Source organism: Anas platyrhynchos, chromosome 2 (assembly GCF_047663525.1).
Source record: "Anas platyrhynchos isolate ZD024472 breed Pekin duck chromosome 2, IASCAAS_PekinDuck_T2T, whole genome shotgun sequence".
Lineage (NCBI taxonomy): Eukaryota > Metazoa > Chordata > Aves > Anseriformes > Anatidae > Anas > Anas platyrhynchos.
The window spans coordinates 110,786,664-110,808,144 of record NC_092588.1 but is presented as its reverse complement, the minus strand read 5'-3'; the positions used below and the strand labels follow the sequence as shown (position 1 = coordinate 110,808,144).

At 43.9% G+C, this 21,481-nt stretch overlaps 1 protein-coding gene across 2 annotated transcripts; it reads right to left on the bottom strand.

Annotated features, from left to right (window-relative positions):
* Positions 1-5,727: 5,727 nt before the first annotated feature.
* Positions 5,728-12,928, bottom strand: NRSN1 (neurensin 1). Of its 2 annotated transcripts, none has more exons than XM_027451210.3 (3): positions 12,798-12,928; positions 8,239-8,436; positions 5,728-7,291 (listed from the first exon to the last, which is right to left on the bottom strand). In XM_027451210.3, exons 2-3 carry the CDS (start codon positions 8,425-8,427, stop codon positions 6,893-6,895), a joined length of 588 nt encoding a protein of 195 aa, XP_027307011.1. In that variant the 5' UTR covers positions 8,428-8,436; positions 12,798-12,928; the 3' UTR covers positions 5,728-6,892. The 2 variants fall into 2 exon arrangements, with proteins under 2 accessions (XP_027307011.1, XP_071889441.1); XM_072033340.1 differs by lacking the exon at positions 12,798-12,928 and adding an exon at positions 10,809-10,925 and having other exon boundaries at positions 8,239-8,432.
* Positions 12,929-21,481: the final 8,553 nt, after the last annotated feature.

Sequence of the window (21,481 nt, the reverse complement as noted above, 5' to 3'; positions counted from 1 at the left end):
CAAAGGTTGTGTGTAAATTAAAACCTGTGCTGTAAAATTGCAGAATACTGTTATTAGCAGAAAGCACATAACTATAAAGAGAGTTGTGTTTTTCTTTGTAGTGATACTTTTGGTTTGGGGTTTTCTTCTTCAGCCTGGGTACATGAGATCTACTAAAAAAAGAAGTGTGAAAAGAAAATTAGAAACTGACTTCTGGATACTTGATTGTGGCAGCTAGGGAAGGTGTCAAGTATAGAGGTGGAGCCTAGCACCATGAACCTGAATGTTTCTGAAGTCAGTGGAGTGACCTCCAGGTGTCACAGCTGTGGAGGCTGTACCTGAGTGAGGAGCGTCATCAGGGAGGCTGTGTGCATAAAGAGATAAAGAATTAATGCAGGTATCACAGATCAAACCAGTGCTCTCACTGTAAATGACATAAGGTTCCCCCTCATCAGCCCCTCACCTGAATTGTGGCCCTAAATCTAAAGCCTCACCATTCGGAGTACAATAACATTCTCCCAGTAGTGGGAGAGTGTGTTGAGGCTTTGAACAAAAGGTTTTGTAAGAAAATTAAAAGGGAAGCTATATTTCTTAAGACTCACTGCATTGCTTTCAAATCTTGCAAGCTTGGGGCCACTTCTCTCTTCTTTCTCATCCTGTCTATATCAAAAACTAGAAAAAACAGTTCAGCTTTCAAATATGAAAACATTTGAGTTTCTCTGTCCTTCAAAAACTGTTTAACTCTGCAGAATGAAAAAGCATTGCTCTGACTCCAAATCCAATGCATTATCTAGTAGGATAGACCCTGTCAAGATGTCGGGGGGGGGGGGGGGGGGGGAAAAAGGCATAATTTTAAAGGATTTTATTTAAGAGGTTATTCTTACAGAAATTAGTCATTAAGACCTCATGACTGTTCCCAACCTTCCCCTTTCTCCTGTAGCTGAGCAAGACTCACCCACACTGTGACTATGCCTGGTGCATACTGGTAGCTGGCCCAGCTGCTTACCAGATAAAATTTTGATGAGACAAACGTGGCTATCAGGAGTATGGGGGCAAGTTTGACGCTGGCAGCTCACCCATCACCACTCGCTTTGTCACAGCGAGTCACAGTCAGCCTTATTTCTCTCCCTTCCAGGGATGAAGCAGTAGCTGTATATGTTGTGGAGTAGTAGTGACCATCTGAGCCCTCATCCTCATCTTGGTTCACCTTCCCATCCCAGGTGAATTGATTAGAGGGGCTGAGACTCCCTCTTGCACAGTTGCAGCTGAGCTGGCTGGAGGGGAGCTGCTGCTGCTCAGCCAGAGATAGTCCTGGTGGGACTCTCTGGCACACCTAGGAGATGGATCCCATCTCTTTGATGCTTTCACATGCTGTTGCTTTTTTCTCCTGCTCTTGAGGAAAGAAAATATACTCAGTCCTCAGCATTCACTGATATGCAGATTTTTCTGCCTGTCTCAGCTAGGAAGGACTGCTGATTTCACTTGAGGTCTGATTTAAATCTCCTCTGCCCCAGTGATGAAATGTTGGTGTTAGAGATGAGCAGTTGTAATGTGCTCCATATACCCAGGCTGGTATCCTTGTGAAGAAGTTAGCTTTGTTTCCTCTCCTGCCATGGGTCATGGTTTCATTACCATGCACCATCCCTCTGTTTCTCTGCTGCATTTGTTTCTTCCACTTTGGCTGTGAGAAATCATCTTTCTTAAAAATAGTGCCTGTGCTCTACATTATTTGTGGGTTAGAGATTGTTGGTGCAAAGTGAGTGTCCTAGGAAAAAAATGAGCTTTGCACTTTCCTCTGCCATTCTCATGTTGCTCCCTTAGAGTTAGCAAGAAACAGGAATTAACTTGGTTAGCCAAGGTCTAGGATTTGTGCCCATTGGAAAGAAGTAGTCACTATCCATAGAGAAGGGGAAATGAGTGAAGGCTATTTCTCTTTTCATGAAACACAAGGCCTAGTTCAAGGTGACCAAAGGGTTCATTGTTATAAGTCTGCTGACCATGTGGCTTATCCCAGGACAAGGAAGTTAGGCTAGCGAAACCTCTTAAGTGCTTTTGGCTGGGGATTTCATCCTCAAGGACATCTCTTCCACAGCCCTGCCACTGTGGCTGTAAATAGATGCAGGGCTTAGGAAGTAAATGTCAGGGCATGAGGCTGCTGAAGAAGGCAAGGAGAAAGAAAGGGCAGCAGGTGCTGAAGTCGTTATGAAAGCAGGCATGGAGAAATAATGATGTGCCAGAAAGGGTTCGCTCCATCTCATCCTCATAACCTTAGACTAGAGGCTGTCTTTAGCTAGACATCAGCCTAAAGTTGCAAGTGATTACTGGAGCAGCATATCTGGTGTACCATTAAATTGACTGGCTTATTAGGAGTGTTTAAAAATGATCTTCCATCTTTATTTGCAAAAACCCATAAATGGTAAATAATGGAAAAAGTAGGCCTTTGAAGACCAGCTGCAAACTATTAGACAAAACAATAAAGCCAGTTGCTTGCTTGCTGTTTCTTCTGTTTGCATGGCCATGAGAAATGTTTGCCTGACTTATTGTTAATATGCAGAGATTATTTTCATAACAGTCCCTCTGTAAATTATCTGAGAGCAAAACTGAGCTTTGCCCTGCTTAATGTACATCAAGTGAACTAATACAGGAAACACATGCTGTGTGGTCTGCCTTGTGTCCAGATAAGAGCTGAGGAAAATGAGGGTGTGGGCGGATTGTTTGCCCAGGCATCAGAAGGCTCCATAAGGAGCACAAAGAGTCTCTAAATACTGAAAACAGGAGGATCCTACATGGGTCTCCTCATATGTGGTGATGATCCCTGGGGGCAAATGGTGCTGTGGGGATGACCTGGCAAAACCCAAACATCACTTCTATAATGATGTGTGGACATTAACCCCAACCAGCTGGAGCAGTTTAATGCTCCCTAAAAACGCCACTAAAAACACCGCTAAGAGAGCAGTGAGAGTGGTGGGATGAGGAGGGGGCAAGGCTGTGCCTCCAGAGCCCATTCAAGGAGCATCGTGTTGTCTTGCTAACCCTGTTGGGCAGTGTGTGAGCTTAGAGAGCAGCCTGCCGTGCAATGGCAGGATCGCCAGTCGGTGCTGATTGAGCTCAAGTGCTAATTCCTTTATTTTAGCCCTTTAATAGAAGGCTACGGGCAAAGTGCATCCAGCTTTGGCTCTTGCAGTCTTTTGCTGTCTCCAAGGGCTTTCAGATCCCTGGGGGGCTGAGCAGCCCTCCCCAGAGTGAAGGCTCTGTGTGCTGCTCGCTCCCTGTCAAGCCTCATTCTCTGGCTGCTGGTCAGGATGCTGCTGCTGCTGCTGCTCTCATGAAGAGCTGTTTGCTTGCACTTGTGCATAATTGCAAAACTCATACTTGGAAATGGCAGGCAGAGGCTGTAGCAGAAACTGGAGAATTAAATGTGCTTATAGGCAACTCAGGAGGAGAGAACACTTCTGCTTCTCTGCCTTAGCTTGTGATTCACTGTGCATTGGGAACAAATGGAAAACAGAGGGGTCAAGGCATCCTGGAGCAGGGAGGAAAGAACAGATGTGAAGAGGAGCTTTTGCACAGTGTGGTATAGGATGCAGACCTAACGATCAGGAGAGCATGTATTAATCAAGTCACTGATTACCAGTCAGACTGAAAAATGTGATTTTTTTTTTTTTTGCCACAATTGCAAAGAAAATGGTGTTGGGCTAAAAGGGGTTTCATTATAATTTTAAGCCAAATAAGGCTAGAAGGGCAAGAAATAAGCATGAAGAAACTGACAGAAACCTGTTTATCAGGAGGTCAGTAGGTGGGGAAAAAAAGGTCTCTGCTGTTCAAGACATGATTTATTTGCACTAGTTAATCCAGTAATATGTCCTTTGGAAAGGTGATGGCAACCAATGTCAGGAGGTGAAGTCCTAGGCAGTCCTGGAGTGGAGTGATGATTCAGTGGACATGGGAAAAGGGAAAATATATATGGCAGGGAAAAGATATGAGCAAGGGCAGACTGTCCTTAGCCTCACTGGGAAGTTCCCAGAGAGCTGGGCTGCCCTTCATTGCTCCCCACCTGGAGGAAGTATCACCAGCATTTTCTGTGGGAACAGCAGAAAGCACATCACCACTGCTCTTTTTCCGACATTTCAGTTCCTGCACCAAAGGCTGAAGGTGCTAAAACATTACAAGGAATCAAATCTAAAAAACATTTCTAATGTGCCTTAAACTTTCTGGTGTATGACTTATTAATATAAACAAAATAATTTTATGCTCAGCATTTCCAGAAAAACCCCGCGTGGATCAGAAACTCTGTTGTGAAGGATTTCAGCCTTCAGAGGTGTCAAAAAATCTGCTGGAAAATCTCTAATCAACTGAAACAAGGGTTTAACAAGATGAAGTGTGTGCGGTACCATTAGCTGTTACAGTGTCAGCAGCTTTGCTGCTGCTAAATCCCTGACACATTTCCTATCCCAGCAAGCTTCGGTAAGATCCTTGAGGCTTTTTCTTTTCCTTAACACCTGAGTAATGCCGTGCATGACTCATCCTTTCTCACAATGTCAAAGATGTTCAGTTCTGCAGGAGCGATGCACCGTGGGACCAAATGCCTGTTGGCTGTTTCAGCTCCATGCACTGTCAGGTCATCTGTCCTATGGACAAAAATTTAACACTTGTATGTATTTATGCATGGAGTGTGTTTAAAGGAGAACCGTATTCCCATATAGCTACTTTGGGTAAACAAGCCCAACCTGGGCTTTCTTTTCCAAATGGATTTTCAGTACAACTTTCAGTACAGCATTAACAAAACGTGCATGGAAAGATGCACTCAGTAATAGCTACGGGAGTTATCAATCCAATCTCCTTCACTGTGAAACTTAAAATGTCACATCTCCTCCATGCACAATTTTTAATTAAAAACTGCATTGAAAAGGTCAGGACAGCTTGACTCTCTGCTGCCCACATACTGATAACCCAACAGCAGTGAAAGCAAGTAGTAGTAAACAAAATCCTTCCCAGCTTGAAAAGAAACTGATAAGGACTCTCTCCACCTGAAGTAACTAACAAACAGCAGTGGCAATGACTCTTTTCCATATACCACTCGTAAGTAATCACTACTGCTCATCCCTGATAATGAAATTCTTGCTGGCTTTCCTTTAAAATAATACACAGCTCCTCATCTTATCACTCTCCTCCTCTTTAGCACTATTTTCACATGCTTCTACCCTGAGATTACAATCTTATATTTAAGCATTGGGTCCAATGTGCTTTTTGCACTTGTAATATATGGGTGTAAGCAGCACCAAAACCAACTTCATTTCATTCTATGTAGTTATGTGCTTGTGACAAGCTCTTAGTTGGACATCTCTTTAGTGCTAACACTTGGAGACTGCACTTGCATTGCTTAGATAGGCAGTTTTCACTTCTTTCAGAAGAAAATTTTACTTCTGATGCCATTGTCAGCCATGGTAATTGCTACAGATTCAGCTGAAACTTCCCTACACATGTATTCAGGTTTATTTATGTCATGGAAGTCTGAACTGAGTAATGGAACATGACATGTTTTATCATCAAGGATGGGAGCATAGCTGTTACAACATACCTGGCATTACCACGCCGGAAATTTTTGATCAAGCACCAAAGTGATTTCCTCATGTAAGAAAGCTGAAATGCAGACTGCACTTGAGTTTTGAGCACCAATTTCTCCTTTCCAAGTGAAATATTAGATTCATAGAGAAACTTGTCTGACTAGAAAGAGATTTTTCACAGATGTCATGATTGGCTCACGCCTAGAATTTTATTCAATCCATTCAAAAAATAGACAGAACTATAAGGTGGCACATATTGTCAGAGAATACAAATGTCACATCCTCCTTTAAACAGTTTAATTTAAATCCATAGATTAAGACAGTGAAATAATTGCCCCAGGTGAGAAAATAATCAAGGGTCTTCAATGAAAGTATAAGTCTTCAGGAAAGCATTTACAGAAATGTATCTGGTAAGCATAACTTTTTCTATCATCTATAAAAATATAAACAGCATTTCAAAATGTCTTTAGATAAGTGTGTTAAAGTCATCTAACATGGCATTAACGTACTGACAGAAAATGGGGCCTGGGCATGTCAAACTGCACCTAGTAATCCATACCCAGCCAAAACTGAAACGATCTGTATGTGTTTCAAACATAACACAACATAAGAGTAGAAACAATTTCAAACCAAAGATAGACAAGTATGATGTTCCTCCTTTCATATGAATTCCTTATCTTTTTTTTTTATTTTTATTTTTATTACTATGACAATGATTAAGAGAACAGTGGCAGTTCTGCACAGCTAGCTGTAACTCTGGAACAAGTATAATTTGCCTTTCCCAGAAAGTAACCTTACTGGGAAGCGAAGTGTGCCAAGATCAAACTAAGGACATTCCAATGTCATGGATGTTTTACTTGTGCATTATTACTTCGATGAGGACCATAGCATGTGATAGGAGGACAAGTGCACATTACAAGGGCAGAACCTTGGCTCCCTGGACAGCAGAACCAGGCAGAGTAAAGAGTATTTTAAAGACAGGAAAAAACAAAACACCAACTCATCTAAACTTTAAACAGTGCAATGTAAGGTATTCCTGGTAGAGCTGTCATAAATGCACCTTGTATTTTCTAGGGATGCAATCTGGTAAGCTAGACACCTAATCATTGTTGCAAGGACTTACTGGTTCAACACAGATTAAAATGTTTGAATACACTGCATATATTGGTCACAGGTCTAATCACATAATTTCACTTCTCCGAATCCTAAATTTGCACTGGAACAGCTTCCCAATCAGCTGTGAATTTGTATAGCAGAGCACTTGATGTTGTAATTGACTAGCACGTATGCCAACAACAGCTGATATTTTCCATTAAAGTGATCTACAAGTGAGAAACAAAACCAAAGGGTCAGGTTTCAGGTAAAGGTTGGACATTTTGAACTTTGGACAAAGTGACAGGTATCTTTGATTCTCCTGGTGCTGGCGCTTTTGTGACTGGGGTTGCATGGGCTTTTACATCTGCTATTCTCTCTTTAAATCTTTGCTGGAGGTACTTTTCTTCTTTGGAGTAACTTTTAGCAAAAGCAGACATCAACAGACATGCTGACATGGCGGTCCCTCCAATGCAAAACAAGATTGCTCCCGCCAGCTTGCATATATCAAGGGACCCATTAAACTGAATGGCACGAGTATCCACCACAACAAAATCATCTTTCCCAAGAGCTTCGATTTTCGGTGGCACAAGAAAACCCACTACAAGAACCGTTAAACCTATCAGCATAAAAGCCGTCCCAGAGATGAGTCCGACCTGGAAGACAAAGAAAATTAAACAATGAATATGGCCTTCTCGTTTACTGTTAGTAATCAGTTCTAGAGAACATTTATCTTTTACAGTGCCTTGCAGATACATTTTTTGTTGTAACCAACGGCTGATGTTTTCCTTTTGGGTGGCTCTACTGGAACTAGAATATAGAGAGGAACTACCTTTTAACAACTCATATAATTCAATATTGACATTTCTGGAAACAGAATACAGAATACATATCTATACTTCTACATAGCACCTCATGTCCAAAGGGCCTGCCACAGAAAGGATCACAGTTTAATCCCAGTACTGTGTGACCGATTATTTTTTTTAGCTTTAGGTGGTACTTAGCACCAGCTCTTCAGTCCCCAATGATGGTCTGTGTCATATCCACAACTTGCCATGAAGAATTCACAGAATATTCCTAGCACAATTCCCATTAGTACAAAATTTGATTCACACAGGATGGGCTACCATCAGAGCAGAAGGTTTGGATTAGATGACCTCCACAGCCCCCTTCCAACCTCTGGTATTCTCAGACTCTCTGAAGTTCCCTGATCTTAATGGAGATCTTACTGTTGTTCTTAATCTCCAGTTCACATGGTTCCACTGTTAACCTACCATTGCCATTTGTGATTATCTTACAGGACTATTAAGCTCTTGAATTTGGAAAACCCTGCCCATAACAAGATTTTGAGGTTTCAGTGATGTGGCTCCCTGTGACAGAGAAGCTAGAGGATTCAAAAACCCCAGAACTCCCCTGGAAGCTGATGTATCTTGGTTTAAAAAAAATAAAAGCTAACAAACAAAACCCATACACTTTTGTGTTAAGACAGATGGTTACTCAGTCATCTCAGTGAAACCTGAACAACTGAATCCCTAAGATTGTTAGTTACACGAGTATCTCAACATAGGAGTTTCTCTCTCCAGCACCCAGCAATGGGTAGTACCTTCCAGAACGTAGAGCTCCACCTGCTAGGCGATCTCTGGATCTGAAAATCATCCTCATACTCCCATATTGAAGCTGTGCAGTCCTCATAAAACTGATGCAGGTAGGACCGAACTCCATAGCGTTGGTAACCTCCCTCAGTGCTGCCCTGCGTGTGCTTGGTCCCGCAGATGTCAGCATAGGAGCTCATCCTTCCTACCTGCAACGAGAGGTTTCATGCAAAGCAGATCTAATTATTGACGTGGCAGGATATGAAAGCTAGCTACACACGCTCCAGGTGACACGAAAAAAAACAGCCTTGGTAATGAGCCTGGTAATGTGTGCAATGACTCAGCTGAAGCAAGCCCAGGGCACTGAGCATTTTGGTGCAGCACAGCCTAAAGATGCTGCATGAACACTCCCTCCCATATGTAGGGTGCCTGGTCCCCATCCTTCACACTAGTGTGCTACTGGGTTTCCGTGGAGATTGAAAAAAGCAGAAGATGACAGGTAACAAAAGCCATCATCCCTCTAGGGCTCAAATTGCTTCTGAGGCTGACTCTAGTTCTATCAGTTCACTAGCATTTGCAGCCTTACAAACTTTCAAATTGCTGGATGAGTTGGTTGTTTTTTTTTGTTTGTTTGTTTTTTGTTTGTTTGTTTTTTTAAATCCGATTTTACCTGACCTTTTGAACTTTAAGGCTGTGTGCTGATGTAACATTCCTAGCCATAAGAAATGCAGGCAAGGTAAGTCCTAACCAGACTGAAACTCTCCCTATCCTGCACTTAAATACAGATAGTTAAAAATGAAAAAATGGAATGGCACAACAGCACTGATGTGCTCACCTAAGAATGAAATGCAAATACTGAATTTGTGGCAAATTACTGCTCCCTTGGAGAATTCAACACCCAAGGTCCCGCTGACTTTAATGAAATAAGAATTTTGCCTGCTATGGAAACTGCTAACAATTTTTTTTTTTTTCCCCTTCACTGAAGTTATCCTAACTTAGAAAATTAGTATTTAACTATGCAGGTCTGAACTTGCACAGGTATGATGCTAGTGAATTCATTAAAGTAATATCAGCCCCTCAAAAACTTGAGCAATAGGTCAGTATTATTTAAACTGAATGGCTTCTTTTTAAGGAGTTCAAAAAGTCTTAGTCCAAAGGGAACTGTTAATTCCTACCCAAATCTGAATGTCACAACTTAATTTATCAACTTCAGACAGCTTCAACTGGTTCACCTGATTGCCACAGCCACTGCAATTTTACTTGGAGGGAGGGAAGGAAGGAAGGTTTGATGTGCTCATCACAACTAGGACCTCTGTTTTACAGCTTTGCAGTCCCTTTGCCCTTCAGTAATGTTTGATCTTGCTGGATATTAAATATCTGTTTATGCAAGGAAAAAAAATAGATACTGCTGCATTTAATTTCAGCAGAAGCCAGAATGTGCCAACAGGTAATGGCAGCCAGCTGGAGCTCTTGGCTGGTTTGGAAATCAGCACTGGTATGATGATGACCTAAATTTTTAGAATTTGGTTGCATCCTTGACCCAGTGAGAGAAGGCTTCACTGTCTCCTCTTAATTGCTAATCATCTTGGTTTTCATTTACTTTGTATATTCAATATGCATTTAGTTTGGGATTACATGATCTCAACATCTTATGGTTGCAAGTTTCTCTACTGTGATTCATGGCAAGGTTTCAAGGCTCTCAGAGAAGTTATAGCAAAGATGACATTGATAAAAGAGCTTCAAAAAACCAACTTTTTCAATGCTCTGAAGTTTTGATCCATAGTTCTTTTTGATACAGCAACAAGATAGTAGTGACAAGGATATGCATGACATTGTCACATGCATATAATCTGCACCCTTATGGGGAAACCTCTGGAAATTATTCTGGTTTTCAAGTCTGCTTGTTCTTTTACAACGGTGGTCTTTTTGCTTCCCTTGGAAGTTTCTCCTTCTATTTATTCCTCGACCAAAAAGAAATGAAAGAGTCCTCTTGTTTCACTGCCACCATTTCTTCAATAGCTGCCAATTTCCACTTGACAAACAATGAAGAGAGCTCTGTCTACCCACTACAGATAAAAAAGACAATACCTCAAGGTAAAAGAAGAGCATGGCAAGATCATCTATATGCAGATTTCTCCAAGATGACAAGAGACAGTAAAGTACGTTTTGAGTGTTTCCATGAGAAATCATAGAAAACTTCACCATTCAAAGGAAAAGTAGCAAATGATATTCAATAAAAGCAAGAAGTGGCTTAACTTAGAAGAATAGTGTTCTGAACTCCTAGTTAACTCCTAAATACTTCATAGACAGTAAAAAGTCACTTAGTTGTCATGTACCCACTATCCATGCCCATTCAAAGAATGAGGGGAGTTAGGTATGCCATTTGTCAAAAATAATCCCAAACTGGTGCTGAACTTAGAACCAAACTGAGAAAGCACTGTACCTAATCTCAGTGTACCTAATCTCAGGATTGCACATCACAACAAAGCCACAGTGTGCTACAGTGTATTTTACCTCAACTGTCACACACAGCCTATACCTCAATATCACTTAGGAGCAGGTTATGCCCATATACCCGAACCTGCCTTTGGTTATTGGTAAGGAAGTACTGCATCTCCCATATCACAAAGAGAAGAAAATAAAGAGGTCAATCAAACTCCACAGAGAATCAGGCTTTCAGGTCCTTACTCTGCTTTTTATTCTCATATTAGAGCTACCTCCTTAAATTACATGCAACTGGTTGCCAATTTAGTGTACTCAGGTGACCACATTTAGTGTCACACAATGAGCAGAATGGGAGGCACTTTTCCTGGATGTAATTGACTTGACAATGTCAAGGCAGGGAAGTACCAGACCCAGCACCAGCAGGAAACAATTTTAGAACATTTTTTTTGTTCCAGAATTCTGGAAAGAAGGTGGAAAACACTGATGAATTTGGATTTTCTTAAATTAATGTAACTGTAGTAAACTAAAGTTGCTGATTCAATGCAATGTGACAGAAACCTATACAAATAGATTTTTCTTGAATTCACTGCACTGTCTGTATGTTTATCTGCTGAGAAAGATGTAGGGAGGATTGGTGTTTCTAATGATGAATTACCTCCAAGAACCCCATACCCCGTAATCACTTATCTTACACAGATTCTTTTTCTGTAGCAATCTAAAATGCTAATAGGTGGTTTTGGTCAGGCATATGAGCAAAATGATAAACAAGAGCTTGGGAGGTTGAATACTAGACAAAAGAAAATGATATTTTGTCTGAAAGAGCTGTGACAACATCAAGTACTATGACCTTTCAAAATGGAAAAAAAAAAAACTTGATCTAGTCGGCATCATTAGTCCTTTTCAAGCGCTGCATAATATGAGTGCTACTGCACATTTTCTTTACTTATTATAAATGGAAGAGTCTGAACATAATCCCCTACCTTTTGGAAAAATCTCATCCCTTAGAGAGGAAAAAAGAGAAGGCTTCCCAGCCCTATATGACTCACTGAAGCAGTCTGGTAATTTGGCCTAAGATGGTCTCTTTTCTCAGCTGCAGTGTAAACATTATGTTCTTGCTATGTACTGATGAGGCAGAGGAACTGAAACACTCAGAGCATGGTGGGAAAAAGCAGCTTTACATAAATGTTAGTGCCTGCATCGATTTACACTGGGTGAATAAATGCTGCAGTAGTTATGTCCTCTTGCGTGTTGATGTCTATTTGCATGTCTCACCTTCATGGCTGAGAAACTAAACGCTGAGATGTTGGGAAACTTGCTGGAAAGAAAGACTGACTGTTACTCAAATCTGCATTAAGCACGAGCCTAGAACACGCACCCAGGCCACAGGAAGTCATTTATCTTTACAAGATTTTCAGTGTCTAAACCCAAGATGTCTAGGAACATGCAGGATAGATGACCGCGGCTTCAGTGCACGCCACTGCGTAGCAGCAACCCATCCCCTAGCAACTTTTGTTTCCATGGCAAAAGCTGTCCTGTTTACGTTAAGCTTTACTATTCCCCACCGATCCACAGAGATGTAACCGGACTGGCAAGCAGGCAGGTAAAAAAGATGAGCACGATCCATGAAAAATTACCCGATACGTTTTCCAGCTCCTTCGGATTACTTCCCACTGAAGGGTTGGTCACATTTTAAAAGCCGTAAGGGACGAGGAGGGCAGAGCAAATTCGGGGATGCCACTTCTGCACCCCACACAACTGCCGCGGTGACGGGCAGGAGCAGACCCCGGCTCCGGGGGGGGGGGTCCTGAGAGAACACCCCTCTCTCCTCTCTCCTGTCCTCTCCGCAGTCGCACCCCACGGCCCCCTGGATGCCCTTCCCTGCTCAATTTCACCGCGCTGATGGGGAGGCAGAGCCCTGCGGGGAGCGAGCATCACATCGCGCACCCGGTGGCACCAGGCACGGTCCCCCCCCCACGACAGCCCCGGCCCTCGGGGCCGCTCGCTGAGGGACCCCGGCCGGCCGCGGGCTCGGAAGAAAGGCTCGGCGGGGCTCTCGGTGCCCCCCGCGGCCAGCCCCGCTCCGCGCCCCCCGCCCGGTGGAGCCCCACATCCCCGCTGGGTTTACCTGTCCTCCCGCCGCGGCGGCGCTAGCTGCGGCTCGCCCGGCCCGGCCCCGTCCCCATCCCGCTCGGCGCCGCCCCGCACGGCCCCAGCGCGCAGCGCCCGCCGCGCCCTGCCTCGGCGCTGCAACGCCGCCCACGGCCGGGACGGACCCGGCTGGGCTGGGCCCGCAGGGACAAGGGACCGAAGGCGGCCGCCCACTGAGCACGGAGCCCCTTGGGGCCCTGCGCGGCCTCAGCCGGGTGGCGGTGGGCAAGATGTGGATGTCCTGGGTCTGCCCCGATAACGAGAGGTTGTGGGGTCAGCAGGAGGGGCTGCAAGGCAGGGAGTTTGGGGGAATAGGGAACGGAGCGAGGGAAGAGTTGGAAGGAATGATGAGACGCTAAGGTGTATCCCGCAGAGGCAACGTGCGATTCCCCTGGAAAATAAATACAATAAAAATAAATACGTGGAAAGAACGCTAAAGAGTCATTTTAATATCCCACACTGAAATACATACAAAAAAAAAAAAAAAAAGAGTGTCACTGCATGCAGGAAATACGGAGGTGCATTAAAGCAAAATGAGGTAGTAATAATGGAAGGAAAAATAATTGTTTTACTATTATTATTTTTAATGTTTGAATCACTATAGTATCTGAAGAAAATAAAATTAATGGTAGTTTAATTAATAACAATGTCCAAGCTCCTTTAAAACAAACTGCTTTTGATGACAAAACAAACAAACAAAAAAACAATGTTGAACAATTGCAAACTAGGAATCTTAAGAATGGCTATGAAAAGTGGAAGTAAGGGAGTACATTCAGAGGAAAAAATGCTCATTTATGTGGGTTCCATCCTCTTCCAAAGCCGACGTGCCCTTTTCGGTTCATGAGCAATGACAAACATGGTTCTCCTAACCTGAGCACAGCTACTTCCAGAGCAGTATCATAATCAGTGAGTAGTATTAGCATGCCCTAGCCCAAGGCAATTAACAAGGCATTAAACTGACAGTTATTTGTGAAAAAAATCCAGAAAATACAGTGAAGCCATAAATGAACAAGTAACAGGACAGAATATCAGAACAGATTTTCTGTTTATTTGTACTGTAAGGACAGCTAACACCTGTTTTTACAGGTAGTATCACTGTTAGGATTGAATGCTGCTTTAAGCCAAATCAAGTGGATGTATTCTATAGAAAATGTAATTAATCTACATGAGGTGTCCTCTACTCACAAACATAGCTTTTGATTATTTACATAGTGACAAGGGAGATAATTACAAGATGAAATACATGTGTTAACTGGTACAATTTTGTTTTCTTACACAGAAGGAATATGCTCAGCAAACTATGACAAATTAGCATTGTAGCAATAGGGACGTTTGCAGTAAAGCTAAAAATGAGCCGTTAACTCCAAACTAACAACCTTTAAGATTCACCATTGTTAATCTCAGAAGTTGCTTGTAGTGCACATCTGGATGAAGCCACGTTTGGCTGGGAGGGGAAGGTGGGTTTTAGGCATACAACTGTGGCTGTGTTGTGTCAATAAAGGACAATATTGTTTGCTATTGATGGACTTTGAGTTCCCTCCCGCCTGTGCTTAGCACCAGCAGTGAACAGCTAGTGGCAGCTGTTGAAGTTGCTAGGTTCACTGCTCCCGTTACTGTTCTCAAGGACAAAGCACACACAGCTGAGCTGGAAGATGGCTGTGTTATAGCTGGACACCACCTGAAACTAATAAATGAAGGAGGGAAAGGGGAGAAGGTATGTCTGCAGAAGGTTTTGGAGAAAGCTACAGATGTTCATTAGGAAGGGCATAAACTCAATCTGAGATTGGAACTGAGGTTGAAGTATAAATTAACATGGTTACGAGAGATGTTGAACAGAGCAGTATAAATGTCCCATTTAACCAAGAAATTAGTAACATTAACGTAAAGATTTTTTTTTTAGAATACTAGCATATGTAAGTCATACCTATGACTCATAATGTGAGCTGTTGTTACAGGAAAGAATTTCCAAATCTAAATTTTTCCTAAATTTGCAGCTTTCACAAAACTTAGGCTATGTTTATACTGAAGGTTTTAGCTGGGAATGACGTGGAGAGCGAGCTTAATGTCTCTGTCTCTCAAATTGTAGAACTTATTGATTTCTTTCACTTTTGGAGAAGGAAGCTTTCTGTAGCTTCCAGTGGTTGTGCTAAAGGTATGTGATGGACAATAGTGAACATTCAGAGGAAAGAGTCCTGTACTGTCAAGAGCTTCTGTAGGTGTTGGTTGCCATAGAATTTACAGGCTTCTCCCTTGCTAAGAGGTGAAGTGATCATGACAGCCAGCTTGCTGAACACAGCTTAGTTAACTTCTGGGAGCCTGTGCTGAATAGGAGGAATTACAGCTTCTGGGAAACATGCGTTTCTCTTGTAGCAAAATACTGCAATTGGTATGAGGGTCATGTTCACTGAGTAGCAGATGTCTGTCCATATTTGCTTAGCAGCCTTGGCAAGCTTCCAGAGACTGTTCTTCAGTTTCATGTGCTGCAGAAAACCTTGGCCTGAATAATTTTGCAATAGTGACATTATTGGCACATTTGCCTTTCTTTTCCAAGTGTCTGGCTCACTTTCACCTGGAGAACAAGGCCCTGTAATGCTTCCACTTTCTGGAAAAACTTCAGTTGACCTGGGAAGTTTAAAATAAACTTTTGTTTTGTTTGTTTGTTTATTTGTCTCTGTTTGTGCAAAATGATGTGATGTTACTTAAAAAATAAAAAAAAAACAGAGATCCAGAATAGAGGCCAAATCCTCATTCCACATAGCTGTTTAGAGAAGGATACCTCCAGGTGTTTTTGGGGAATCCAGAGTTTCAAGTCCTGGCCATATCCACCCTCAGTTGGTCTCCATGTTTGGCTGCAACATGAGTCTATGTGTGTGGAATTGCTTGACACCTCTCTTCCTCTCAGATGGCATTCAGTAATAGATTGTGGTAGCTTTATGAGACTTGCCCATGCAGAGCCACAAAGAGGAGCTCAGGTATCTAAAGATGATCCCACCCTTCTTCTCTGTAAAGAAACAGCAGGAGAGAGGTGGGAGAGCTTCTGCCACTGCAGAAGTTGCTGATGGGGGCCATGTGGATCAAGAGCTAATAGCTGTTGTTCTGCCCTTCTGGCTTTGCATCTCTGCAAGGGGCTGTTGCTGCTGTTTAGATGGTACCTCTAAGTGTACAGAAATACTGGGGAAGAATGTGGCAAAAAAGGTAGAGGTCATTTCAGGTCTGTAATGCTTCTTTCGGCAGGCTCTCTAGCAGTTCAAAATAATGAGAAAAGGGTATGAGGAGAAAGGTGCCAATTTTGCATCCCTTTCTCTCCCATGTGAAATTAAGAGCAGATGCTGCTCTTATGATGTCCTGCATCCACATTATTTTCTGATAGCAGAGGACAAACCTGGAGGACAAATTTGCACAAGTGCAAACTGAACATGCAGAGCTACCTTAGGAGACATGAATACCTCTATGAACATGTTGCGTTCTTGCCTGCCTTTCTCCTGCCTGAAAAGGGATTGGTATCCTCTTCCAACTACTTTTGGACCAATGTCTGGTGAGACAGGCTAGTTCTGCGGGGTGTAGCCATTGCCATTCACCCTGCATACTGACTTGAATCCAGGACCCAGAGCAGCTGTCATGTTCTTTCTGTTTGGTAGTAATATGAAACTACCATTCTGATGGCCTGTGTTGATATCTGGAAGGGCTCTTCAGAGGGTTTCCATAGGCCTGCAGTACGTTCAACTCCAGCAAGTGATATCTTCTTGTTGTTCCTTTTAAATAGTTTTAAAACTTATGATGTGGAGGGTAATTTACAAATTGAAGGCTTTTTTTTTTTTTTTTTTTTTTTTTTTCCAGATTCTAGACATATTACTGCCAGCTGCTCCATTCCTGTTTTATCTGAGGTAATTTGGCTATTGATATTGCATAAAAATCTGTGCTTAATTTCTTGCCCTTCACATATTGCTGTATTTTCCAGAGCTTTCTTGAAAATGCTCTATCTGGCAAAAATATTCTGCCATTATCTTTTTATATGAGTTTGTCCTTGTTCCCTGAGCTGGTAACAGAAGGGGCTTTCTTGAGAATCCACACCATTTGCCGAGGTGATCGGCTCCGGGGCATACGCGTTCTGCAGCAGAGCGGGGGATCGGACAGACAGGGCTCATTTATCCAGCACCGACCCCAGTCAAGGGAGCCGCCAGGGCCCGGCAGCCCTCGTGAGGGAGGTGAAGGAGGCGAGAACGAGCTGTAGGCGGACCTAGCAGCGACCCCGCCCCGGCCGGTCAAAAGCTGCCCCTAGGGAACAGGGAGGGTGGGCAGGCAGGGCAGAGCGCTCCCTCCTGCACAGACGAACACCTCGTCTAATGGTGGTCTGCCGCCAGCTCAGCTGCAGTGGTGTACACCAGGCACAGTGCTCTCTAGGAAGTCTGTACACACCCAGACCGACTGCCTGCTCAAAACTACGGCAGTTCAGGTCTCTGGGTGTGGGGAGTGCCTGAGCCTGCTGCTACCACCTGTGGGGGGCAGAGAGACTGTGTGCGTGAGGTGTGAGCAGGTGGATGACCTGGTCCGCCTGGTGGCAGAACTCAAGGAGGAGGTCGAGAGGTTGGGGGATATCAGGGAGTGTTTTTTGACCATGGGGCGCTTTACTTGTCACCTGGCCTTATGGCCACAGATGGGTCCCTATCTCTAAGGGGAAAATGGATCCTGGGCCAGGAGCTGTCGGGGTTCATTGAGAGGGCTTTAAACTAGGTAAGAAGGGGGACGGAGCTGAAACAATGCTTGTTGGAGGTGTGCCAGGGGTAACAATGGCAAGGCTGGGAGAGAAGGCAACGGCCCAACTGAAATGCATCTACACTAATACATGCAGCATGGGTAACAAACAGGAGGAGCTGGGAGACATCATGCACCAGGCAGGCTACAACTTGGTTGCCATCATGGAAATGTGGTGGGACCACTCTCAGGACTGGAGTGCTGCAATGTCTGGCGATAGGTTCTTCAGAAGGCTCAGGCAGCATGGAAGGGGTGGTGGTGTGGCTCTCTATATCAGAAAGAGTTTTGATGTTGTGGAACTTGAGGCTGGGAACGACAAGATTGAGTCCCTATGGGTTAGGTTAAGTGGGAAGGCCAACAAGGGAAGCATCCTGGTGGGGGTCTGTTATAGACTGCCGAACCAGGATGAGGAGATTGATGAGGAGTTCTACAGGCAGCTACAAAAGTTGCGAAATTGTCAGTGCTTGTTTTTGTGGGGGACTTCAACTTCCCAGATATATCCTGGAAGCACAACACAACCCAGAGAAAGCAGCCTAGGAGGTTTCTGGAGATTGTGGAAGATAGCTTCCTGACGCAGCTGGTTAGTGAGTCTACCAGGGGAGGTGCCCCGCTAGACCTTCTCTTCACAAACAGAGAAGGACTGGTGGGAGATGTGGTGGTTGGAAACTGTCTTGGGCAGAGTGACCATGGAATGGTAGAGTTCTCCATTCTTGGAGAAGCCAGGAAGGGGACCAGTAAAACCACTGTCTTGGACTTCCGGGGGGGTGACTTTGAACTGTTCAAGACACTGGTTGGTAGAGTGCCTTGGGAGGTGATTCTGAAGGGCAGAGGAGTCCAGGAAGGCTGGGTGCTCTTCAAGAAGGAAATCTTAATGGCGCAGGAGCAGTCTGACCCCACGTGCCCAAAGACGAACCGGCGTGGAAGAAGACCGGCCTGGCTGAACAGAGAATAGTGGCTTGAGCTTAGGAGAAAAAAGAGGGTTTACAGTCTTTGGAAAAGAGGATGGACCACTTGGGAGCACTGTAAGGATGTTGCGAGGCAGTGCAGGGACAAAATTAGAAAGGCCAAAGCTCATCCGGAGCTCAATCTGGCTACTGCTGTTAAAGACAACCAAAAATGTTTTTACAAATACATCAACACAAAATGGAGGACTAAGGAGAATCTCCATCCTTTACTGGATGCGGGGGGGAACTTAATTACAAAAGATGAGGAAAAGGCTGAGGTGCTTAATGCCTTCTTTGCCTCAGTCTTTAGCAGCAAAACCAGTTTTTCTCTGGATACCCAGTACCCTGAGCTGGTGGAAGGGGATGGGGAGCAGAATGTGGCCCTCACTATCCATGAGGAAATGCTTGGCGACCTGCTATGGCACTTGGATGTATGCAAGTTGATGGAGTCAGATGGAATCCACCTGAGGATACTGAGAGAACTGGCAGAGGAGCTAGCCAAGCTGCTTACCATCATTTATCAACAGTCCTGGCCATCGGAGGAGGTCCCAGTCAACTGGCGGCTAGCAAACGTGACGCCCATCTACAAGAAGGGCCGGAGGGTAGACTCGGGGAACTATAGGCCTGTAAGTTTGACCTCAGTGCCAGGGAAGCTCATGGAGCAAATTATCTTGAGTGTCATCACGCAACACTTACAAGGCAACCAGGTGATCAGGCCCAGTCAGCATGGGTTTATGAAAGGCAGGTCCTGCTTGATGAACCTGATCTCCTTCTATGACCAAGTGACGCACTTGGTGGATGAGGGAAAGGCTGTGGATGTGGTCTACCTCGACTTCAGTAAGGCTTTTGACACCATTTCCCACAGCATTCTCCTCAAGAAACTGTCTGCTCATGGCTTGGACTGGCGTACGCTTCGTTGGGTTAGAAGCTGGCTCGATAGCTGGGCCTAAAGAGTCGTGGTGAATGGAGTCAAATCCAGTTGGAGGCCAGTCACTAGTTGCATTCCCCAGGGCTCGGTACTGGGGCCAGTCCTCTTTAATATCTTCATTGATGATCTGGATGAGGGGATCGAGTGCACCCTCAGTAAGTTTGCAGATGACACCAAGTTAGGTGTGTGTGTGTCGATCTGCTAGAGGGTAAAAAGGCTCTGCAGGAGGATCTGGATAGGCTGCACCAATGGGCTGAGGTCAACTGCATGAAGTTCAACAAGGCCAAGTGCCGGGTCCTGCACCTGGGGCGCAATAACCCCAAGCAGAGCTACTGGCTGGGAGAGGAATGGTTGGAAAGCTGCCAGGTGGAGAAGGACCTGGGAGTATCGGTGAGTAGTCGGCTGAATATGAGCTAGCAGTGTGCTCAGGTGGCCAAAAAGGCCAACAGCATCCTGGCTTGCATAAGAAGCAGTGTGGCCAGTAGGGCTAGGGAAGTGATTGTCCCCCTGTACTTGGCTCTGGTGAGGCAGCACCTCGAGTACTGTGTTCAGTTTTGGTTTCCTTGCTACAAGAAGGACATCGAGGTGCTTGAGTGGGTCCAGAGAAGGGCGACGAAGCTGGTGAGGGGCCTGGAGAACAAGTCTTACGAGAAATGGCTGAGGGAGCTAGGTTTATTCAGCCTGAAGAAAATGAGGCTTGGGGTGACCTTATCACTCTTTATAAGTACATTAAAGGAGGCTGTAGCGAGGTGGGGGGTTGTCTATTCTCCCACATGCCTGGTGACAGGATGAGGGAGAACGGGCTAAAGTTGCGCTAGGGGAGTTTTAGGTTGGATATTAGGAAGAACTTCTTTACTGAGAGGGTTGTGAGGCATTGGAATGGGCTGCCCAGGGAAGTGGTGGAATCACCATCCCTGGAGGTCTTTAAAAGACATTTATATGTTGAACTTAACGATATGGTTTAGTGGAGGACTTGTTAGTGTTAGGTCAGAGGTTGGACTCAATGATCTTGAGATCTCTTCCAACCTAGACAATTCTGTGATTCTGTGATTTATCTAGGTGCTTTTTTTTTTTTCTTTCTTTTTTTTTTTCCCTCTCTATTTTATCCTGAAAATATATGGAATAAAAATTGTTAGTTCTCTTTCATTCTTGTTGTTCCTGGTGATTTTGAATATACTGATACCAGGCAATAGTTTGGAGCTGACTAATCCAAAATATGAGTAGACAATAGACAAAATAAACAAAAAAGACTTGATAACAGAGTTTGTATGATGGAGTGAACATTTGCCTGTGAGGGCAGAGAGGGCTAACAGGACTTAGGAGTATCTCAGTGACCATCTTTACTCAAAAATTTCTTCCATTCATGATGTTTGTGTTTTTCAGCAGTTCAGCATGAAATCTACTTGCTCTTTGACCTGGTTGTTTCCAAATAATCTTTGCAGATGCAGTGTGTTGAGGGGGTTTAGAGGCAAAAAGCCTCTAAATTTAGTTCCAAGCAAATGTCAAAAGTGCCATTTTCCAGAAGTGTCAAGTGTTTGACAGCAAAAGTATGCAGCAGTGAGCATTTTATTTGCAGCAGCTAGTACTACCACCAGTAACTCTTACATGTCTGTATGTAAGTAACTAACATGTCTTGTATGTTACTCTTACATACAAGAGTAACTCTTGCATGTCTGTCCTATCTGTTTGCATATGTGAGGTTTCTAATGATGCTCAGCATGTCGTACTCTGCATTCTTTTGTGTTTTGGTGCCCACATGAAAATGGCAGTGTCTGAAAACTTTACTACAAGTGTTGAGAGTCATGAGGGTAACGTTACTAACCACTGTCAAAATGTTTTGGAGTCTTAGTATTGTATCTGTCTGATTGCTATTCCAGAAGTCATTATGCTGTTTCCTATCAGCCTTTGATAAAGTGAATGACATTTATAATGCAGTCATTATAAGCTGATAATGTAATTACTCTTTGGTTGGTCTCTCATATAACTTTATGCATAATCTGAATGTTAAAGCAGCAGAGCGAAGGCAATACACAGTCA

Bases quoted from the DNA above. Each gene is read 5' to 3' on its own strand.
- NRSN1 (XM_027451210.3), bottom strand. From the start codon at position 8,427: ATGAGCTCCTATGCTGACATCTGCGGGACCAAGCACACGCAGGGCAGC. The intron at 7,292-8,238 runs GTACTACCCATT...TTTGTCTTCCAG, and splicing joins GGAGCTCTACGTTCTGGAAG to GTCGGACTCATCTCTGGGAC.